Source organism: Delphinus delphis, chromosome 4 (assembly GCF_949987515.2).
Source record: "Delphinus delphis chromosome 4, mDelDel1.2, whole genome shotgun sequence".
NCBI lineage: Eukaryota > Metazoa > Chordata > Mammalia > Artiodactyla > Delphinidae > Delphinus > Delphinus delphis.
In genome coordinates this window covers 134,824,791-134,840,200 of record NC_082686.1, presented here as the reverse complement: position 1 = coordinate 134,840,200, position 15,410 = coordinate 134,824,791, and the positions used below count along the sequence as shown (strand labels likewise).

Below are 15,410 nucleotides of genomic sequence, written 5' to 3'. Positions count from 1 at the left end.
TATCTGTTTTACACTTGGTAGTGTATATATGTCCATGCCACTCTTTCAGTTCGTCCCAGCTTACCCTTCCCCCTCCCCATGTCCTCAAGTCCATTCTCTATGTCTGCGTCTTTATTCCTGTCCTGCGCCTAGGTTCATTAGAACCAATTTTTTTTTTTTTTAGATTCCATATATATGTGTTAGCATATGGTATTTGTTTTTCTATTTCTTGATATTGATCAGAGCTTCCACAGTTGCCTCCCTTTCTCAGTGTGGTGTATTCTGTAGCCCACAGAGTCAAAGGCTGTTTAAGTTGGTTAAAAGTTTAAAAAAAATTATAGTTGGTTTAGCTTTTTGAATTTAAAAGTTGTCTTTTTCTGAATAAGGAAGAAAACCATTAATTTGAACTTTCTTTAGTCAGTGAAGAAATTTTTAAAATTAGGCTTCAAGTTTTATCACAAAGACGTTTATGTATCCTATTTACATGTAATTAATAATTTGGGAGGATGTGGGAAATATCCTTACATCATTTACATTTATTGTTGGTATAGTACCTTCCTCCTCACCCCGATTTGTATGTAAGAGGGTCATATGTCTCTTGAAATGACAATGAAGCAGTGATTCAAAATATTAGAGATAATAGGGCAAAAGCATACTTTGGATTTAAAATTAGAAATCTAGGTTCTGGTTATGCTCTTAGAATGATATAAATTTGTTAATCTATTATTTTTAGGAATATGGATTTATAGAAACAATTTAATTATTGAAAGTTATACTGTATTAGTTTGTTTGGGCTGCTATAACAAATTACCAGAGACTAGGTAGCTTATAAACAACAGAAATTTATTTCTCATAATTTAGAGGCTGGGAAGTTCAAGATTAAGATGCTGGTAGATTTGGTGTTTGATGGAGCCCACTTCCGGGTTCATAGATGGAGTCTTTTCACTACGTTCTCACTTGGCTGTAGGGGCAGGAAAGATCTCTGGGAGCCTCTTTTGTAAAGGCACTAATTCCATTCATTAGGGCTCAGCCCTGATGACTTACTCACCTCTGAAAGGCCCCACCCCCAAACACTGTCACATTGGGTGTCAGGATTCAGAACATGAATCTGTGGGGGCCACATTCAGTCCATAACACATACTAAAGATAATCAAGACCAAACTGAATTCCCCATCCCACTCCTTCTCCACCCACTCATCTTAAGTTCCTGAGGCCTTGCCTTTTAAATTATTTTTCCAGGACATAGCTTAGTAAATAGATGAAAGAGGAGGACCTAGAATTAGGGTTTCTTTCCTGATTCTTAGAAAGTTGCTTTCCTCACTTTGATGGGATGCCTGTATTTTGCTGAGAATCTATATAATTATATGACACTGACTCTTTAAGTTCTTAAGAATAAATACATAATTTAGGGAAACAGTTTAGAAAAACTACACAGATAGAAATAAGACAGAATAAAGTTTACATCTTAGCTCCAGCACTTACTGACTGTGTGATCTTAGGCAAGGTAATTAACCTCCCTGATTCCTAATTACTTCATTTGTGAAGCTGGAGTATTAACAGCTCCTGTATCACAGAGTTGTAGAGTTGTAGAGTTTTACACAAATGTGTAGAACTGCTGGACCAGTCACCTAACACATAGTGAGTAACAATACTAGTTTCTTTCTTTTCTCTGTCTTTTCTAAAACATCCTTTAAGTTTTAATCAACTTTTTCACCTAACAAAGTTGGCCTTCGTCTCAGAAAAGTGTTTTAAATTTACTCATTTTATTTATTTTTGCCTGTGTTGGATCTTCATTGCTGCGTGCAGGCTTTCTCTAGTTGCAGCGAGTGGGGGCTACTCTTTGTTGTGGGGCACGAGCTCTAGGCACGCGGGCTCAGTAGCTCTGGTGCAAGGGCTTAGTTGCTCCTTGGCATGTGGGATCTTCCTGGACCAGGGATCGAACCCGTGTCCCCTGCCTTGGCAGGCAGATTCTTAACCACTGTGCCACCAGGGAAGTATTTTAAAATTCTATATAGTTTTAAAGTGGCAGTAAATTTCTGATGTTTGATTTGATGGACAATTTATATGTCTCAAAGATATAGTTTAAGGGTGAAATTTACATAGAATATTTTAATAAAATTGGTATTTAATATTTGTCTCTTTTCTATATCAGATTACCTTGCTTTTTGAGGGAAAGTGGCAGTGGTTAATAATCCTATTTTTTTCATTTATTACTAATCCAGAGCTTTCAAAAGTGCTTTTGTGACATTTGTTTCTATATATATAAACAAATATATATATATATATATATATATATATATATATATATAAACATCCATTTCCATTCCGGCGTATGGAAAAACCCAAACGAACTTTTTGGCCAACCCAAATATATATGAAAGTTTGTTGTTGTTCATCATGAGACCTAACATATCTTCATTCATTCTGCAGATCATTATTCTGCGCCCATTACAGGCCAGCCAGTGTGCTAGACAAAGATTAAAACAAAACCCTGCTCTTGGTGCACTCGTGATCTAGGAGGGGAGACAGACATGGAAGCAACTACATGAGGACTGGTGTCATCGTGGGGGCATTTCACCAAGAACTAGGGGAATACCAGACGGGCTAGTTAATATTGAGGGTGGGTTGTGGTTGGGAGGAAAGATATGTTTGCTAGACAAAGTAGATGAACAGGAGTTTTCTGTGTGGTGAACAATATGAACAAAGACGTTCTTCATTTTCTACTGCAGCAATGCATTCTTTGGGAGTTTGGGGCACTCAGAATGGGTAGATTCGGTTGGCCTTGTATTTGTCAGTGACAAACTCATACAACATGGGTATTTACATATAACTGTTTCATTGTGGTGACATTGTAACTTTGCAGGAACTGCTATTTTGACAGTAGGTTTCAGTGTATCATAGATGTTTGATATATCTAAATCAGTGATCAAAATTTTTAACTGGGAGTTGAAAATGTGAATCTTTAAATTGCACAAAATTATATGAAATAGTTGATAATGTTACAATTGAGAGTGAATATTATGTGCCTAGAAATAAGGGAGAAATCAATAAACCAGCTATGGAATAAAATTAGCCTGGTAATGAGAGAATATTTGAAAATTAAAAAGATGTCCTAGTATCATCTGAACGTATGGACCTAGTTTTCATTTCATGATTATAGAGGCCCTTTTCTGAGATAGATATAGAAGTAGTTTAGTCTGGTTGACATATTCTCAAGGAGTTTCAAAGATTGTATTTCCAGCTACTTGTTCAGATTAGAAAAGTAATTTGGATGACATGACCAAGTCTCTGAACCCATCTGAAGCAAAGCAGAATAGTTGCACACCATCTCTTAATTCTCACTCCGGTTTTTCACATGCTTCTAGATCTTAAAGCTCCCTTGAGTGGTAGAGCCCCACTGTCACTGAATCGGGCACAGAGCTCTGGTAGCTTGGATCTTGTTGGGTTCACAAGAATAAATTTATAATCTCCAAAGTAACTCCTGTCCTTTGCTTGCCCGTCCCTCCTACACAGGCACCACAGGGCCACGCCCAGAGCCTGAGTCTCTCCTTTGTATTCTGACCTCATTTATTCCCACCTGAGAGATCTGGGGTAGGGTGGAGGGGGTAGGATAAATAAAGAGAGCCAGAGTGGTCTGTTTGGCATTTTGAACACTGCTCCCACCCTGCTGCCCCTGAGCTGCTGCCCCTGAGCTGCTTATGGAGTCGGCTCCCTAGAGAAGGAGCCCGTTTCCCTGCCTCTGTCTCTCTAGGTACCATTCCTAATTATAGTATTTTTAAAAGTTCTGTAGAAAAAATGAAAATTTTCTTCCGGGGCTGATTTTCAATCTTATAGTAGCATTCCACGCAACAGCTTTACGAAAACATCCCACTCTCGTTCGTTAGAAAGGTATCTGTGGTCGTATAATTAATTGTTTTGTGGCATCCATTTGGGAATATCTGAATTATCACGTGTATGAACTAACAGAACAGCAAATAACAAAGTAACGAAAGGTCTTTTATGAAGTCAGAACTAGATCTGGGTTCTTTTGAAATACATGAACTTTCAAATAACATAAAATTTCAGCAGTGGAGAATATGTCTGCATATTAACAGAGGATTTTTTATGAAGCATAATTTAATTTGGGCAAGGAGGTCGTGAGAAAACCACTCGTCTTCCACTGTGATGTGGAGCAGCTGTTTCAAAAAATTGGTGCGAGAAGTACCGCTGCCACTGGTGTTCAGGCCTGCGTGGGAAGCAGCGTGCGGGCTGGAACCGGGTCTCCACACCCTGATTCCTCCACTTCAGTGTCTCCAGTGTCTACTGTTGAGAAAAGGGATCTCCCCTCTTTTCTTTGTAGATGCAGTAACATATCAGTTATTTAGAGGTCAAATTTCTAATATCTTCACCCAAGGAGGATGTAATCAGAGAGTTAGAAATGGGGAAAATATTAAAATAGCCGAAGAATTTGTTTATTTAGGTAGATTTAGCCACAGGAAAGCCCTTCTAGTTCTTAAAGTGCTTATCTAATTTCTCATTTTTTTTCCTTGAAAAAGGCTAATATAGTTTATGTTATTGAAATAGGCTAGAATGTATGACAGTTCAGAGTTTACTTTGTTGTCTTGGTTTTAAAAAAGAAAAAGTGAGCAAGTGACAGGGGTGGAGATTTAGGACTTCTGAAAGCTAACATTATTTTACGAATCGATAGCTGATCTCCTGAAAACGATGGACATGAGAGAAATGCCACCAAAAACAGAATAGAAAACTCCAAAAGCCAAGCAGTGTGGAGTTATTTAATGTAGAAGCAAATAGCCATGCATTCCCCAAATGTATATCACATCTGGAAAAAAACTCCTTTATGGTTTAGAAATGTTTTGGTACTCTCAACATTTTTTTTTTTTTTTTTTTGCGGTACGCGGGCCTCTCACTGCTGTGGCCTCTCCCGTTGCGGAGCACAGGCTCCGGACGCGCAGGCTCAGCGGCCATGGCTCACAGGCCCAGCCGCTCCACGGCATGTGGCATCTTCCCAGACTGGGGCACGAACCCGTGTCCCCTGCATCGGCAGGTGGACTCTCAACCACTGCGCCACCAGGGAAGCCTCTCTCAACATTTTTGAGTTGAGAAAATGGCATACATTGGCCTTTCATCATGCTGGGTAAATTAGGTATTCAAGCATGGATTTTTAAAATCAGTGCATTCTTTTTCTTTTTAACTGTAATAAATAAGTGATGTTTTCTAGTCACCCAGGGGTTAGGGGTATTTCCTTATTTTTCCGGTGGCCCATGTAAAGTTGTTTTCCCAGGTACGTTAGTCTAACAAATTATAAAGTACACATTGACCTTGAATTAAAGTTTATTTGATCATGTGGCCCGTTGATCTTAATTTTAAATTACCATTTCCTGGATCTTTGAGCCAGTCTCTTGCCAAGTATGGTTATAATATGCTCATAGTCCAAATCTCAGGTCTGATTCTTTCCAGTATTGATCATTTTTGGTAACTTATAGATGTACCACTGTCATCACTAAAGATCTGCTTTTCTAACTTTTATGTGTGTGAGTCTGTATGTGTGACTGTGCGTGTATGTGTGAGTGTGCGTGTGTGTTAGTGTGAGCGTGTTGTGAGTGTGAGCGTGTGTGTTGTGTGTTAGTATGTGTGTGAGTGTGAGTGTTGTGTAAGAGTGTGTGTGTGTGAGTGAAGAGGGAGGTGGGAGGAAGCAGGAGGCAGAGAGAGGTGATGAAGACAGAAACACAGTGGGAGGCAGTGAGCTAAGAGACGAAAAAGAAAAAAAGAAAACTTTTACATGTATATCTGATTTTACTTAGAGTGAATTTTTTTTTTTTTTTTTTTTTTTTTTTTTTGCGGTACGCGGATCTCTCACTGTTGTGGCCTCTCCCGTTGCGGCTGTGCTCCGGACGCGCAGGCTTAGCGGCCATGGCTCACGGGCTCAGCCGCTCTGCGGCACGTGGGATCTTCCCAGACCGGCGCACGAACCCGTGTCCCCTGCAGCGGCAGGCGGACTCTCAACCACTGCGCCACCAGGGAAGCCCAGAGTGAATTTTATACTGTGTTACGTCTCTCATAGAATCATCTTGATTTTTTAACCACTTGTATATAGTGGTTGTGTTTCTGTTTTCTTTCCCCAGGGACACTATATGAGTATGTATCATGTGCATATTTATCTTTACATCTCTTGAAACTTTTTAGTTGTTACTTTAAAAGGGAATGTATATATGAATGGTTTATCATCCTAAAACAGTTTCACTGTCCGATATAGGAACCACTAGTGACATGGGGCTAAGTTTAGGTTTAAATTCATTAAAATAAGACAATAAACAACTGTCGTTCAGTTGCACTAGCCATATTTCACCTGTTTAGTAGGCACGTGTGAGTAGTGATTACCATATTGGATGGTCAGATAGAGGACATTTCTGTCATCTTAGGAAGTTCTATTGCATAGTGCTGGTCATCAAATGAATGATGGATTCAGTTAAAATATAATCCACTTAAATCTTTTTAAGAGAAAGTATTTATTTCAAAAGTACATGTATTTCTATATGTGTTATTCCCTACAAGTCAACCCAGTGTTGGAAAACATGGTTTAGGAAACAGGATTGAGTTTTAATTAGGACATCAGATTTTGGGAAATAAATGCTTTTTTCTAAATGACTAGAAAATAATTTGTTTTCAATTCTGTATTTCCATTGCAGTATTGTTTACATCATAGACTGTGTGGTAAATTCTTTATCATATAGAAAATAAGATATGAAGTCCATGCTGGTTATCACCAATAGCAAGGAAAACAAGGGTGGGACAGGGGGGCCAAGAAGGTGGAGGTCTGCACCGAGGTGTCTTGAAGAAAGGGATTTCCCCTAGTTAATTACATAAGAAACATCAGTAAACCATGGAATAGAAAGCATTCATTTCAGATAACTTCGTAGCGATTGTCTGTAACGCCTTTTCTCACCTCATTTCTATATGTTTGATCCTTTGATATGACTTTTATTATGTGCTTAATTTTTTATAACCTCGTGACACGGCTTTTCTTATTTCTTTTCTAAAAGTACATTTGTTGAGTACTTTTAATATGATCCTGAATTTAGAAGCTCTTAAACACTATTATTTGAAGAAAATAATACATTAAAAAAAAAAAGATGATTATATCTGACAGTCCAAAACTGTTGCTAACTCAGTTGTTATCCACCTTGTGAATATTGACGTGGAAGCTCAAGATTTCTCAATTCAGAGTTAAATCCAAACCCGAATCAAAACATCATTGTAAATTAATTTTAACACACCACCACACGCTGAACTATCAGTTGCCTTTGTTTCAATGATGCCTCATCACATGAGAACATTTTTCACCTAGAAATATGAAGAAATCCATTTTAGGCTTGTGAGTAATTGTGAGTTGTTTTTGTTTTTATATGTATAAGTAATATGCCCTGATGTTTCATTATGGAGGGAAAAAAAGAAAGCTTTAAATAAAAGTAAGTTTTTAAAAATTCCTGATATAGGAAGCAAAAAAGCCAGTATAGTTTCTAATTGCCTTTTAGAGTCTCTGAGTTCCCTCATTACCTGTGATTTAAGCTAAAAATGAGGTAATTATAGATAACATCAGTGTTTATCTGGATGATCTTGGCACCTGCAGTCCTAATGTTGTAGCTTACCCAGCTCTGGTGCCACACTTTATAGTCTGATGCTGACATACCTAATTTACACTTCTCCTATTTCCTTTGATTTTTAAGTTAGACGTTCCTTGTTCTATTTCGACAGTATTTTAAAAGCCACCCCTTTAAAATGGTGTAAAGGCACATACTTTTCTATGTGGAATATTGGAATCATGGTACAGCCCTTTCATTAAGAGAAATCTTTCCCTGATATATTTCTATACAGATTTAAAAATTTACTGTGTCCTTTCTCCCTTTGCATTTGATAAAGCAAATATGATCGTAATTAATAAGGCAATCTCCTCACATATTGGCATGCACTTTAGGATTATAAAATTGTATAAACCGTTGTACATCAGATGCAGTTTTCTCACCTGTGGTTCCTCACCTTCAAGTATTCTACCCATCTTGTCTGCCTTAAAGACCACCTTCCTTTGACCTGGCCTTTAGTTCTACTGTTCTACTAGTCTACTGTTCCTCTACTGTTCTACTGTTCCTTTAGTCACATCTCAAGGACGAGATGACGATGGTTGACTGGTGACCTTGTAAACCACAGGGCCATCTCTGAGAGCTCCTGCTCCACCCCGCCGCCCCCAGCTCGTCTGTGACTTCTTGACCTTCCCTGTGGTGACGAGCCCTCCTCTGCTCCACTCAGCAGCTCCACTCAGCAGTCAAAGCCAACGTAGCTCCTCTTGACCAAGTATTGGAGATACTCAGTACTAGACTGTAGTAGTATGTAGTGTGTAGTCTATGAACTCTTCTCAGTTATTGTAACTGTCTGGATTTCTTACGTTAGCTCCACAGAGACATTGTTCCCTGTCTAAATAAAGCCAGGAAATCGGGTAAAACCATCATATAAAGTATATCTAGTGTATCCTCATTTGGGACAACAATTCAGAAATTTTTTATTCCAGAATTGCCTCGTCATTTTTGCATTCTTTCGGTTATGAAAGTATTTAAACAATTAAATTGAGAAGCCACTAACCAGTTTCATACTAATTTTATGTGCGTATCTTGGGAAAATACATTAAAATATATCATTAGAAATAGTTATCTCCTTATGATCATCAGCTGTATTTCTTCACTGCAAATTCTAGTTGATTTCCATGTCAAAAAAAAAAAAATTGCAAGAGCCTTAACTACCTAAATAGTTCTTCTTAAATGAAAGGCATCCATTGCTGCTGCAAAAATTAATATCACTTATTTAGAAATTATTGTAGTGTTCATGGCCAATGAATGTTCTTCCCTGAGGAACACAGAGGTGTTCTCAGAATCCTGAACACAGTGCTTCCAGGGCAGCCAGTACTAATTTGCTAACATTGGCAGGGGAAATGAAACAGCCCATTCCTGCCTCTTCTTGCTTAGATGCTGGTTACGGTTTCAGGGACCCAGTGCCTGCAATGCAGAGTCTTTGCCACTAGATGGCACTAGTGCGTTATCCAGAGAGTTTTTAAGGCCCAGGTTCCATTTGAGGCGATTATGCACCTAAATGTCCCATGTGTTCTTAAACCACTCACAGTATCTGTTGACTTACCTTCTCAGTCCAACTGGTGAAAACTTCTCTCTATACTTTTGGACTTGATGTTCAAACTCTAAAAATGTAAGAAAGAAAATATAAGGTCGCATTCCTATCTTGCCTTGTTGCCAGGGGCCGTTTATGTCCTTTGATGTGTGCAGTATTATGCTTCCCTTTAGTGTTTTCAGCCATGTTATTCTGGAAGGTGCTTTTCCTAATTCTCATTCCATTTCTCTCTTGACAACTTATTTAATTTTTCTGGGCCTCAGTTTTGTCATTCATGGAGGGGGGAGGGGTTAAAATTATTCACCCCAGGAGGGTTGTTGTAGAGGTTAAAAGTGATTTACCCAAAATATTATATATTTTGAATGGACTTTTTTTAAGCATTTTTGAATGGATTTTTTTTGTAGCATTTTGAGAACATCGCTGCTAGATTTTTGCTGTGACAGACTATTTGTTTTCCTATGTAAGACAAAGTTTAGCAACTACCTTTTCTTTATTTTTGTTAATTAAACTGCAGAATTCCACCACTGACTCCTCAGTACTTACTATTATTTTCCCAGGTCTTCACCTGAGTTCAGGAGTGTTGTCCACCATTTGTATTTGTGATTGGAAAAAACTTTTATTTTTTTCCAGCTCCCTTCAAAGGGCTCAACTTTCCAACATTTTGTCCTCTATAGACTGTTTAACCTCTGACAGCTCAGTTTTTAGGGTGGCATTTCAGTGCCTACGGAGATACTATTTATCGTTTTTTACACCGAGTTTTAATTTTTAGATATAAGATTATTTCACCCTCCTCTGCACTGCCAGAGTGCTTTGCCTTAATCATATGATTGGTTTACACATCTGTCTACTCTCTTTAACTTTTTAAAATTGCTTTTTCAAATATCTCTGAGTGCTAAGCACACAGTAGGCACTAAATAGATGTTTATTATGTTTACTCTGTATCACAGTTTATTAATGAAACACCATTCCGTAGAAGAGAAAGACAATTAATACGTTTTCTTGTGGCCTTTATATAGTATCTATGTTGTTAGAGCTCTCCATCAGTTTGAGATTTGTGCCTTAATTGGAACTATGAGTACCTATGAATAAATTTAAATGATTGTGAATTTCAGAGAGAATGTTTCCATTTCACATGCCTCAGTCTCCTTTATTCTTTACCAACACAGTAATCAAGGCACAGGGTCTTATTTGAGCTAACAAATAATTATCCTTCATGAGGTAAGTGGTGTGTAACTTGACCTTGAAAGGCTCCTGACCTTGACAAGATGGCAATGAATCTAGCCACCAGCTGTGTCTACTTTCACAATGTCTTGGTACTTGTGAATAGGAGCTGATTTTGGAAGAGGCTGGAGGAGTCATTGCCTCACACTTTACCTCTCTGATCGGGAAGGTATTGGTGTTTTCAGGCCACGGAACTGCATGGTCTCGGACAAATTATTCCATTTGAAATCTGTGCTTTCTGTTCATAGACCACAAGCTATTTAAACATAGGCACATTTTCGGAGATGTACTCCTGTAATGCTCTTTGTACTCGTTTTTTTATCTCATCTTTGAGTATTACTACAAACTGTATAAAAACAAAACTTGAACTGTGAGATGTGGGTAATATATGTGAAACTGTTGGGAAATGGATAATGTATTTAAAATATGATAGATAATACAAATGGACTAAAGTGATGTTCCAAAAACTCAAGAATTCAGTGAACATCTCTTTGAACTTGGAGTGGCTAAGAATTACTTAAGCCTGAAAACAATGGAAAGAGCATCAAGAGGAAATAAATGTTAGGTTTAAATTATACACAAAAAGCTTCAGTGTGTTGAAAATCAAAATAATTGTGTTAAAAATACATATATATGGGGGCTTCCCTGGTGGCGCAGTGGTTGAGAGTCCGCCTGCCGATGCAGGGGACACGGGTTCGTGCCCCGGTCCGGGAAGATCCCACGTGCTGCGGAGCGGCTGGGCCCATGAGCCATGGCCACTGAGCCTGCGTGTCCGGAGCCTGTGCTCCGCAACGGGAGAGGCCACAACAGTGAGAGACCCGCATACCGCAAAAAACAAACAAACATATATATGGCAGACAAAGGTGTGATGTCTTTAAGGTATGAAAAACTTCTCTCAGAACAATAAGCCCAAGGCACCAAGATAAAAGCTGTGTTATAATTATTATTAATAATGATATTAATTTTCTAAAATGTTATGATATGCCAGTCCCCTTCTAAGGACTGTTCATATATTTTAATTCTTATGATAATTATTTGAGGTAGATACTATTATTCCATTTTACAGAAAGGAAGTTTTTAAAAAGAAGAAATAAAATGGCCCAAAAGCATGAAAAATTTTCGGTTTTACTAATGATACAAAAGCAAGTGAAATCAAAATGAAATATTATTTTCTTTCATGAATCGCGTGATGGAAATAAGACATTTTCATGGAGTAGTGGTAGGAATTTGTTTCTTTCCAGCATAGTGTTGGCCTGTGTGTCGCATTTGTCACACTTAGCCACAAGCCCCTTCTGGCAGAAGCTTGGCGCGGCTGGAGATCAGTGCTGCGGGGGTGAGGCTGGAAGTTCTCCTGCTCGTGGCATTAGGGAACGTGCCATTGCCTCGGCCACTCTTCTGGAAAGCTCTGTGGGGAAGATGCAGCTTGCTCTGCAGTCAGGGTTTTGCACGTTAGGTGTGCAGTTGGTTATGATACCAGCTCTAAGATTGCCTTGCGTATGGCTGTCCTTTCTGAACACGAGTGGGGTCTGGCCGGCGACAACTGTGCATTACAGAGAAGGGTGATTGAGGGGTTCAGAGGCATTCTCTCGCGAGTTGGTCTCTGAAGAGATTGCCAGGCTTGCAGCTTTGATAATAAATTTTACATTATAAGTTTATTGTGGCATTATGGAATCTGAGAGAAATTTCATAAAGCTGCACTCAGTAGCCTCAACTGTTGACAAATGATTCTTGATGTTTAGTTTGGTACCAGACGCAGGGAATATAGGTCTGCTTCCTTTATTCAAACTCAGTAAATGGTTTGGGACAATTAATTTCCAATTGTTTCCCAGTAGGGCAGATTTACTTGTATATTAATGAGGCACAGGTGTTGGGCCCCTGGTGTCTGCATGCCTGGGAGGCATATTTCAGTTGTTTATCTCCTCAGCCATAGGTGCAGGCGGCAGGGTACTCAAGCTTGCCTTTCACAGTTTTTACAGTGAGGCTTTTTAATTTTTTTGATGTTTTTTTCACATTTGCCTGCACCTGTTAAAATTTTAAAACTGATCGTGTGGAAAGAAGTTGCAGAGATTTCAATAGTAAATAGTACTAAAAACTAAAGAAAGTAGTCTTCTATATAATTGCCCAGCTTGACATGAAAGAAAAATGAGTTGATTTAATGAGATATTTCAGGTGAGAAGCCAGTACGATCTATGGCCCACTTTTTGGTTGTGTATTTTTGGAGCAAGTATATCTTTGTCAATGGCTAAAGCAGTCATATACTTATATTAATATTCATTTTTTTCTTGTTGATTCACTGAACTGCAGTACCATCATTTTAGAGGCAGTGGAGTAGCCTCCATAGACATTATGAATTTCAGTAGCTGGCATAATTATAGCGATCTACATATTCATTAAATCTACTAAAGAACTCTGTCCAAAAAGACAGCCATGCGTTCAGAAACAGTACACAAATAAATATATATGTTTTAAAAGTTGCATTTCTGAGACTTATTTAAAATTAAATTCCTGTAGCAGTCCTCTCCAAGCAGAGAATTTTAACAAAAGGATCCCCATGCTTTGGTTTCTTGCATCTAGGAAAGAATGGGAAGAACTATTTGTAAACAACAATTACTTGGCAACAGTAAGGCAGAAGGGGATTAATGGGCAGCTGAGAAGCAGCAGGTTCCGCAGCATTTGCTGGAAGGTAAGAAGAAAATATTTATTTACAGTTTGTAGTTGCAGTATATCAACACATTACCTGATGCCCCGGAAGATCACCCATGCGGGGGATCACTGAATTTTCCAAGAGACTTCACTCTCGAGGTTTTGGCTATCCAGGTTTATCTTTCATAGGACATTTGCTAATAAGGTTGAACCACCTTAGTCCTGGATAACCGGCGATGGTGAAGGAGTCATTTGAAATAACGGTCTTTTCATCCCATGTGATGGTGTGGAACTCAAGCAACGCCTTCCGGGTCCCCAGAGGCGTTTGCAGAAATCCTTGCTGCTGGAAGGGGGTGTGCGTGTGTGTGAATGTTTTCAGGCTCCTATTATATCAAGTGCCGTCATGTAGTCACTCTCCCTTTTTTCTTCACAAATAACAGATGGAAAAGATTTTCCATATTTTTTGTACTAGAAACACCGAGAGAAGGGCAGCAAGAAGGAGAAGTGGAGGGAGATTTGGCCGGTCTCCTTCCAGAGAAAGCCCATCAGTCACCACATGAGTGATGATGAGCTACGGTATCTCTTTCATCACTCGGAAATCTGTCCCTTTTTGTTCTCTCAAAGTGAATCAGTTTAGATTGAGACTCACTTTTAAAATGACTTCTCTTGAAAGTTGTTCAGGATTCATCTGCACAAGTTCAGCATACGGAGCCTGCAGGTGAAGACAGTAAGGGACACATAATGTAGTAGACAGTTTGACATTTAATTATTGAGATTTAATAGTCGAAGTGCATTTTCCTTGCATTTGGTGCAGGCAGTGGAGGCAGGGGTTGTGCTGCTCGGCTGTTTGTACACAGGAGGTTTGGGCCCACCCCCAACTCCTTGTTGTTGAACTTTTTCATGTCTCCTTTATTGGCTAAAAATAAACTCAAACCCAGATTTTTTTTTAATGTTGTATCAAGCTAAATTAAATCAAATTAGTCTTTTTAAGAATGCTTGTTATTTTCATAAGCCGACTGCTAGTTGTAAATTACGTTTTCTGCTGTAGAAGGAACGGCTTCAGTGCTCAGGCTGTGTCCTCAGATTGTTCCTCTCTGTCCTTTACCTGCTTGTTTGAAGACAGATCTGAAACCTTGAAACTAACAAATTGGACCTTGCGCCTGTTAATACACCCCAGCAGCACCCCCTTAATATAAGAATGTAAAATAGAATTGTACTTGAACCTCAGTGAATTTTTCTTGTTCACTTTTATTATAAATTTGGAGGGTAGGTTGATTCCACCTTGTGATGTAGCTTTTGGGATCTTGTTCTTTGGCCTTTGTTCACTTTTGGAATTGTCCAAATTTATATATTTTTTAAATACCCCCAAATATAATTGACTGAGGATTGGAATGGTAACATGAATATGAATATCTTCTTCAGTTTTCAGAGGGTGCCATTTGCCATAGTTTGACGTTTTACTTCTTAGGATTTTTATGAAAGTTTCCTTTTTTTTTTTTTTTGACAGCTCTTTCTTTGTGTTCTTCCTCAAGATAAAAGTCAGTGGATAAATAGAATTAAAGAATTAAGAGCATGGTATAGCAACATTAAAGAAATAGTAAGTTGTACTTTAATTAATGGAATTGTTTTCTTAAGTATGCTTTGGACTCCAGTAGCCTCTGATCTTTGCATTTGTGTTTTCTCTCTTTCTTTCCCAGCACATCACAAACCCGAGGAAGGTTGTTGGCCAGCAAGACTTGATGATCAATAATCCCCTTTCCCAGGATGAAGGGGTAAAGTTTGTCTTTATTCATATCTCAACCGCTTTTACCCATAAGAGTATGCTTATGTCTTGTTATCCATCACCACGAAAGCAGTGTTATACCATACGAGTTATTATTATTTTTTTACCCCACGTGTTATACCACCTAAAACCAGATGGGCTTTATTCCATGCTGTGTATGGACAGTGTTGTAGGAAGCCAATGGTCTATTACTGGGGAAGGGCACTGCCAAGAAGAGGCCCCAGGGGTCTGTAAGAGCCGAAGGTCAGAGAGAAGAGCACGAAGCTGAGGGTTGAACTGTCCTCCCAGGGTCTCAGGGGGGAGCGGAAGGCTGCGGAGAGCCTCCCTTCCTGACAAAGGTAGAGAAGGCTTCACCTGGAAGGACCAGGTCACACGAAGGAAAGCAACTGCTTGTAGTGAATCTGTGAACAAGTGTTTAAAGATCACGAAAAAGATCAGGCCCACGAGGAGTAATTACTACCTCAGAGGTATTGATTGTGTAACTTCTTCAGTTGCTGCTCTAATTCCTATTTCCGTGTTAATAGACTGTTTTTTTTTTCTCTATCTTCTACATAACATTAACATTTCTTTTTCCTGATGCATGTAATTATTATAATATAGTCTATGTTATAGCAGC

General features: G+C 38.8%; 1 protein-coding gene across 3 annotated transcripts in view; it reads left to right on the top strand.

Annotated features, from left to right (window-relative positions):
- Positions 1–15,410, top strand: part of TBC1D5 (TBC1 domain family member 5) — a 538,071-nt gene that overhangs the window by 277,303 nt on the left and 245,358 nt on the right. For all 3 annotated transcript variants that reach the window (XM_060011527.1, XM_060011525.1, XM_060011526.1), the window contains 3 exons: positions 12,943–13,051; positions 14,519–14,608; positions 14,709–14,783. In XM_060011527.1, coding sequence (XP_059867510.1) covers positions 12,943–13,051; positions 14,519–14,608; positions 14,709–14,783 — 274 coding nt within the window. The remainder of the gene's footprint in view (positions 1–12,942; positions 13,052–14,518; positions 14,609–14,708; positions 14,784–15,410) is intronic.